The sequence below is a fragment of the Silurus meridionalis genome, chromosome 12 (genome assembly GCF_014805685.1).
Source record: "Silurus meridionalis isolate SWU-2019-XX chromosome 12, ASM1480568v1, whole genome shotgun sequence".
NCBI classification, from domain to species: Eukaryota; Metazoa; Chordata; class Actinopteri; order Siluriformes; family Siluridae; genus Silurus; species Silurus meridionalis.
In genome coordinates, this window is record NC_060895.1 from 16,738,459 (window position 1) to 16,746,872 (window position 8,414).

General features: G+C 38.9%; 1 protein-coding gene across 1 annotated transcript; it reads left to right on the top strand.

The window, feature by feature from the left end:
- Positions 1 to 308: 308 nt before the first annotated feature.
- On the top strand, positions 309 to 7,796 carry lhx1a (LIM homeobox 1a). The gene is made up of 5 exons (XM_046862504.1): positions 309 to 1,195; positions 2,495 to 2,718; positions 3,393 to 3,670; positions 5,179 to 5,344; positions 6,512 to 7,796. The coding sequence occupies exons 1-5, from the start codon at positions 1,026 to 1,028 to the stop codon at positions 6,889 to 6,891; spliced, it is 1,218 nt and encodes a 405-aa protein (XP_046718460.1). The 5' UTR covers positions 309 to 1,025; the 3' UTR covers positions 6,892 to 7,796.
- The last annotated feature ends 618 nt before the right edge of the window (positions 7,797 to 8,414 follow it).

The following is an 8,414-nucleotide window of genomic DNA, read 5'->3' on the forward strand; positions in this document are numbered from 1 at the left end:
GGAAAAAACTAACGCGCACTGGCATGCATCCAGCTCTGCGTCTTCTCCAACATTTACTAAGATATGACACTTTCTGGAGGTTATTTTTTTTTGACAATTGCTTTCCTCTGTTCCCTATAAATAGGACGGAGTGCAGCGGCGGCGCGGTGAGGAGACAGCTAATGGTCACTTGTACGGAAAGACGCTGATTGGTCTCGACCTGTCGTGACGTCACGGGGCTGTGAATAAGTCTGGCTCGTGCGCTTTGCGGGAACATTCAGAACACTGAAGGCTGCGTGAGGAGCGTCAGTAACGCGACGACCTGTCACACACGCAAACACACACACACACACACACACACACACGCTCACATACTGTCCTTTGTGGCATCTTTTACCTCACCGAGGAGGAAACATCCGACCTGAAGGAAACGCACCCTGAAGTGGCTTTGATGGTTATCTTGTGTTATTAGAGCGCGCGCCGGTGGACACATGGACGTGGTGAAGTGCGCGCAGCTCGCGCTTTGATGTGTGTATGTGTGTGTGAGATCGGCTTTTTTTTTGTTGTTGTTGTTCGGTTCCGTTCTGCTTTGCTCTCTGCCAAACCAGACATTTCTCCTTCGTCGCTCTTTTTTCTAACGCTTAACCTTGACAACAGTCGCAACTTGCTGATGCGCGATGGTGTTCCCCGTGTAGCCAACATCCGGTTGGTGATTTAACTTTCCCCACGTGCGCTGGCTTTATTCGCATCACTGCAAATGTGTTTGTGTGGAAGAGGACCGAAACGACTGACAGCTGAGGTTCTGCCGCTTCCTCCTGCATGAGAAGGTTCCCATTTGATCCCTCAGGGGGCTTTCTTTTTTTTCTGGACACAACGCAGAAGTGGTGCCTGAGTGTTTCTCATCTTCACAAAGACTTTACAAGAGGCTTGGAGTAACCTTCAGCGCGGTTGTGTTTTTGTGTGCGTGTGAGATCATAAGGGGAAAAAAAGGCTCTCAGGTTGTGGAGAAAAACGCAGCAGTGATTGTCGGAGAGCATCCAAAGACGATGGTCCACTGTGCAGGCTGCGAGAGGCCTATACTGGACAGGTTCCTGCTCAATGTGCTGGACAGAGCGTGGCACATCAAGTGTGTGCAGTGCTGCGAGTGCAAATGCAATCTGACCGAGAAATGCTTCTCTCGAGAAGGGAAACTCTATTGCAAAAATGACTTTTTTCGGTAAGTTTGGGGATGAAGATTATTTCTTTCACAATATAACCACTGATTTCGTTGGTGTCGAGATAGAGCCTAGTCAGCATTAATATCCAACAAATTAACAAGGTATCTTTTGTATGATTTGTAGCTATTTTTATATATTCATCTACATATAGGCCTCCATAAAAGGCTTGGTGATAACAAAAATCTTTATTCTATTTAATATAATAATATTTATGGATATATTACTATGTCAGTAAATGTTTTAAAATACAGAAAAGCAAATAAATTCTATCTATTTTATCAGCCGATTATACAAAAAAACTATATATATATATATATATATATATATATATATATATATATATATATATATATATATATATATATCTTAGACATAAAAATATAAGCATTTAAAATATAACTTAACTCCTAAATAATTCTCTATTTTCTATTTATATTCTATTCTGATCATCTATATTTCTTTTCTATAGTTCGATTTTTTAATCCGTATAATTATCTAACACCAATATTTTCATATGATTCCGAACTAAATATTTACCTTATTCTCTGACATGAACTGAACTGCAGAAACGATTTCCTTTACAAACAAACAAACAAACAAACAAAAGTGTGTAGTAGGAAGGTAAGGTTAGCATGTTGCTTTCTTTGATTAGCCAAGCAGTTATTAAGAGGCGTGTTCAAATTAATTGGCATGTAAAATAAATGGGAGCTCTACTTATGCCCTGTATACCAGCTCTAATGCCCTGTACACAAGCCTACAGTGAAATCACACGTTGTGCAGGCCGAGGAGCCACAGGGATCATCGTCGAGAGAGAGAGAGAGAGAGAGAGAGAGAGAGAGAGAGTGGGTGTTTGCGGGTCGAGCACACATGTGATAAGTGGATTTGAATAAAAAACACACTTTTGAGGTGGAAATCAGCAGGCAACACAATCATAGACTCAGAATCAACAAACATTAAACACCGCAATACACACAATCCAGCAGAAGTGTTTAGCGATAGATAACGTGTCTCGGGCAGATCATTTGTTTTTATTCCTATTAAATTCAATATAATCATTTATATTGTGTAGGACCAGTAAGTCATAATTGAATGGGGTATTTAATTATAGTAAACAGCATTGCATTTATTATTAATATTATTGTTGTTGTTGTTGTTGTTGTATAGAATATTTTTTACAGTCTTTGGTTGATCCAAAAAGTCCATCTGTTACCTTTAGAGGGAGAAAAGTGCGATTTGTCAGGATTGGGGTTGGATATGGTATTAATGTGAGCATGTGTGAAATGTGCTGCATTTCGCAGGCGCTTTGGGACGAAGTGCGCAGGTTGCGCTCAGGGCATTTCGCCCAATGACCTGGTGCGCAGAGCGCGCAGTAAAGTGTTCCACCTCAACTGCTTCACGTGCATGATGTGCAACAAACAGCTGTCCACGGGGGAGGAACTCTACATCATAGACGAGAACAAATTCGTGTGCAAAGACGACTATTTAAGTAACACCACCGTGAAAGACACCAACCTGCTCTCGGGTAAGATAAAAACCACTGGAAGATTAATGACACGTGAAACATTTCAAACTCTATTGAATGATGTGACTCGAGTGCACATTGATTATAAATCCGGTTCATGGTTTTAACATATTCACATTATTGGTACAAGATTGTACTAAAACTCAAAAATATTTAGTCTTAAAAAATTTAAAAACATTTTTCCTGGATTCTAGAAATGCCGCAAACCGCAGTAATACTATTGACATTTTATAGAAAGCAACCAGAAGGAAACTTTAGGAAACTAAATATATTCTAGATTTAACATTTAATGCATCTCTTATGATTATGGCATGCACTTTTTTATCAAAAAATAAAATACAAATTATTATATATAATGTGTTCAAAATATTGTATATGTTAATAAAAAAGTATTTGTATACAATATTAAATTAAATAATACAAATATCTGCAACAAGCTTCCTGGAGGCATTTTTGAGGGTTCAGGAACCTTTGATTTTTAAGAAACAAACAAGTAAAAAAAATCACTAAAGTTGTCCCAAAGGCTGCAAAAAGAAAAGCAAAGAAAATTTTTAATTGACAGAAATATTTAAGCATTTTTGCAATATGATTTTTTTTTATTCGAATAGTAATTACTATCTAGATTTGTTTTGTTTTTCAAAATCTTAACATTGATACACCCCTCGTGTTTGCAGTAACAGCCTGCAGTGATCCGAGTTTATCGCCCGATTCTCAAGACCCGCTTCAGGACGATGTGAAGGACTCGGAAATCGCCGCCTTGTCGGACAAAGAGACGGTGAACAACGAGAACGACGATCAGAACCTGGGCGGGAAGCGGCGCGGCCCGCGCACCACCATCAAAGCCAAACAGCTCGAGACGCTGAAGGCGGCGTTCGCGGCCACGCCCAAACCCACGCGCCACATCCGGGAACAGCTCGCGCAGGAAACCGGCCTCAACATGCGCGTCATCCAGGTACCGAAAACCAACCAATTAAACAAACAAACAAACAAAAAAAACAGTTGTTCGGGATTGAAGACAGAGCCGTGGCTCGGGTTACATCACGTGCATGTGGGATGCAAATTATATACTAATAATAAAGAAATAAATTCTGTATAATATAATGAGTTTTAGAAATCGTTTGGGATGCACGCGCCGTCGCTGAACTCAAGACAAGAGCGTTTGAATACAAATGGGACAATATTTTGCTGGCACCTGCAAATGTTACGGAAGTAGTATTTATACTGTTAGCCTATTTTTTTTTATTCTTGGCTCGGATGGTGGAGAGAGGTGCCAACTGGCGTTAGGCTGGCGCGAGCGGCGGGAAGCTTGGCAGCGCGGCGCCATCACGCTCCGCGCCCACATTTAGCCATGCTGGGACGCGTCTCAGTCAAGTGGAAAGTCTGTAGCACAACCACCCGATTCTGCTTAGGGTTTTTTTTTCTTTCCCCAACAACTATTGATTATTGTCATTTTAGGAGCTCTTATGAGACAAAGTGAGTTGTACACTGAGCCAATGCGCCTCGGGTTTCCTCCAGACTGTAACGCGCCAGTGCAGTCTGCTGTCACCATGTAGAAACACGCGCAAGAATGGAAATAAATGATTAAAGATAGGCCGTAAAACCAGTATCTACCAGTAAAAGGTCGGGTAAATAGGTGCGATGAGAATAGGCTTGTAAATGAATGGGCTGAACATTGGATCAGAGATTTAATGATTGCTCTGATTGTTTAACTGCAGTAGAGTAAATAGGTTTATTAGATGAAAAAAAAAAACATGAGTAGTTTTATAAATTAATACTAAATTGAAACACCAACACCCAAGTGACAGTTAATATTTGTAATAGGTTTCCTGTTATTAAGTAGGTATTTCAAGTTCCTTCTGCCCCCTCAGCCGAGTACAGACAAAATTATATATATATATATATATATATATATATATATATATATATATATATATATATATATATATATATATATATATAAACATTAAATCTGCTGATTTGTAAACCTACATGAAATGGAAAGCGCCAGTATTACTGCACTTCTATTGCTATTCTATACTTCTATAGGTTTATGACATTACAATTTACTTTGCTAATGTAAAAGTTGTGAAAAAGAGTGTAAAAATGTGGATTAAAAAATGCACATGGCTGAAATAATATACAAATAAAACTCGGTCAGCGCTTTTTTTTTATTTTGGAATTGTCTGAATTGTCTTGCGCACGAAATTATGGACATTTGGGAGAAGTTGAGGGCTACAAATAAATATGAATAAATGCGACGTATATAAATAAATATCTAATAGGATATACAATATAATGTGGGAATATTAATTATTTAGGTGTCGGGGTAAAAAAATAAAAAATAAATACAAATTTTAAAAATAAATAAATAACGTGCCAAAACGGAAATGAGGATCATAATTGTGTCATTGTTTGACTTTGTGTTCTTGAGTAAATGAAATGTGTGTGTGTTTGTGTTAGGTGTGGTTCCAAAACCGGCGCTCTAAGGAGCGGCGCATGAAGCAGCTGAGCGCACTGGGCGCGCGGAGACACGCGTTTTTCCGCAGTCCGCGGAGGATGCGCACGCTGGTGGACCGCCTGGAGCCGGGAGAGCTCATCCCGAACGGCCCCTTCTCTTACTACGGAGGTAAGCTTGCCTTCCTGATCCTCCTCGCACCTCTGTCCTAACCGCTGCGCGCTTTGACACGCGTCTGTAAAGCGCCGTTTCCAATTTGTCCCCCCATCACCGCAGGACACCTTTGAAGACTCGCACTGTTCATCAGACAGCTGGAAACAGAAGATCTGACCGAGAGCGAGTCTGATCGCTTATCGGACTGTGTAGGGTTCGGAGAAATAAATGTATATAGCGGAAATGTAGTGCATATCATAAAATGATCCAATACTGGCCTGTTCGCCTGTACGCCAGTGGCAAAATCCCGACAATGCAACATAAAAATGTTGAAGGCGCGCAAAAAAAAACGCGAGCTGAAACAGTGCATGCTGTAAATGTAGACTAAGAAAATTCAAGTGTTAATTCGGTCTGTGCATGCTGCTGAACTCCTGCCTTTCGGGCACCAGTGTTTAGTGTTATTGCTGTTTTAGTCTTGGCCGTTATCACCGACACATTTCCGCTGGAGCCGCGTTCAGCTTCTCCTCGTCTTCATTCAGGCGTGAGTCGTTTGCATAATTGAGGTCAGCTGGTTAGCCATTTCTATCAACAGATTTTTATTCCACAAGCATTCCTCTCCCTATCATCTTTACCACTAAATATTTTGCCTATTTATTTGATTATTTTTAAGATGAAAAACGAGCCTTTCTTGATAAATATATGAGGAAAAACGGTGTAATAGATTATTATTAAAAGGCACTTTTCCCCCCCTTTTTTTTAAAACAAAAAGTTTGTTTTCAAACAATTATTTATATAATGATACTATCTTTCTGAAACAATAAATCTTTTATATCATTTTATCATATTTATATAATTTTATATTAAAGAAATAAATCCTTGTTTTTTTAAATAATTAAATTTTATGATTATTACAATGATTACTTTTATAATGATTGTGATGATAACGATGTTTTTTAATTGTGCTAAAGCTTTCATTGTACATATAATTATTACACCACTGAGATATGAGAGATATCAGATATGATATTGTAGTAATGTTCAACTAATTAATTGATTTCTCATCAGTACTGTATCCATATGCAATTTAAATGTGAAGTGCCTGTTTAAAAAAAAAAACTACATATGCAAACATTTCTAAAACTGTATATTGAGTTTAATTTATTGAAAATCTCTTTTATATGGCAGATTATCAGAGTGATTACTATGGACCTGGAGGGAACTATGACTTCTTTCCACAAGGGCCACCGTCCTCTCAAGCCCAGACTCCAGTGGACCTCCCTTTCGTCCCATCATCAGGACCCACTGGCACCCCATTAGGGGGCATGGACCATCCCATCCCTGGGCATCATCCATCCAGTGAAGTACAGCGCTTTTCAGACATCATGTCCCACCACCCGGGAGAGTCGCCCAGCCCGGAACCTGGGATCCCCGGACCTCTGCACAGTATGTCATCCGACGTGTTCGGCCCTAGTCCCTCGTTTACCTCACTCTCCCTCAACGGAAGCGGATACAACAACCACCTCTCCCATCCTCCTTCGGAAATGAACGAGGGCACAGTCTGGTAGCTCCCAAAAGCATTTCAGCAGAGAGAAATAAGGGACAACATAAAAGAGAGGATGGCAACAGGGACACTGGTCACTTTTTTGCCATTCATATTTATTATTTTGGACATTTTTTCTTTATTATTTTGGTGATAAGAGAGTATAAACTGGTGCACAGACACAGACGCCACAGACATTTACTTTAATATTGTGTTACTGTTCGGTTATGTTGTTTCCTCCTCATCAAAGTCAGAACTCGAGTACAGAAATGACTGATGGCTACTGTTGACCTAATCGCTGTATGGACGGCGCTGTGAGGCTTAGCACAGCAACCCCCACCCTCCCGAAGCCCTCCATGCACCACTGGTTAAACCTTCACTCTCAAAACAATGATCGCAACATATTAACAGCATTAGCTACTGTCAAAGACTTAGCTTTACAGAGAAACACCCACGGCGGCTTACCTAACGCTTACCTGCGATGTTGACTCCAGGAAAGACCTAAGCCGGCAGACTAATTTATTTATTTGAAAGCTCCTCAGACCTCTTTGCCTTTCAAGGCTTTGCCATATTGACACTTAAACAACCTTTTTGACACTAAATATGTTTCTGGAGGCAGGGAGGAAAAAAGCTTTTTTTTTTTTCTCTGTGTGGACATATCCTAATGTTTTTTCCTAGAGTTCCACCAAATCTGAAGTTGGCCTTCAAAAGGCAAACAGTAAATGTTGTATGGATTGTGAACCCTTTATTTAATGGAAGAGAACTTGAAATGTTGTTAAATGAAGTCTACCTTCTAAAATTATTTTAACGAGGGTCTGAAAGGGACTTAGAACAGTCAACTGTTTACGTAATATATTTAATTCAGGAGTTAAAAGTATCAACCATGTTTTAGAACCTCTTGATCAAGATAAAGAAGTTCCAAGCAACCAACCAAACTTTTGTATTGACTTTATTTATATTGTATGAAGAAAAATGAGTTTGCTGGGGTTGTGGTTCACTGTGCTAGTTTGTACAAGATGTTGTTTATAAAAAAAAAGGAAAAGGAAAAAAAAAAACACACACAAGTAAGTAGACAGTTGCCAAATAAAACCATAGCACAAATACTGTAAAAGTGCTTTGCACCATTATCTGCAGAACGTGTTGAAACCAAGTGTAAGTGTTAAAAAAAAACAATAAGAAGTATTTACTTCTTAATTTTTTTAGTCTACTGAAAAAAACTCAAAAATTGTTAATATAACATACTTAGACCTACAAGTTTTATTTTTGTGTCTTTAAAGGAAAATCCAAATTATTAAAATCGATGGTCAAATGTGCAGTGAGCAGCTGCAAATTTCTTTAAATATCAAATTCTCATGGTATGTCTTTTATTGTTCTAATAAACCTAAGCTTATGTGACCTCCAGTGCATATTAGACCATTCACTGTATAAATACAACATGTTGAACAAATTTGTGAGTTTTTAATAAAATTAGAAAATACGAAATTGGGATGCTTGGTTTAGTAAGTAATCTATTTTTCATGTACCATTCACTGAGCAATTAACATTACC

Excerpts from the sequence above, each read along its gene's own strand:
- lhx1a (XM_046862504.1), top strand. The coding sequence starts at position 1,026 with ATGGTCCACTGTGCAGGCTGCGAGAGGCCTATACTGGACAGGTTCCTG. Across the intron at positions 2,719-3,392 it reads AGACACCAACCTGCTCTCGG|TAACAGCCTGCAGTGATCCG; the intron begins GTAAGATAAAAA and ends TCGTGTTTGCAG. Across the intron at positions 5,345-6,511 it reads CCCCTTCTCTTACTACGGAG|ATTATCAGAGTGATTACTAT; the intron begins GTAAGCTTGCCT and ends TTTATATGGCAG.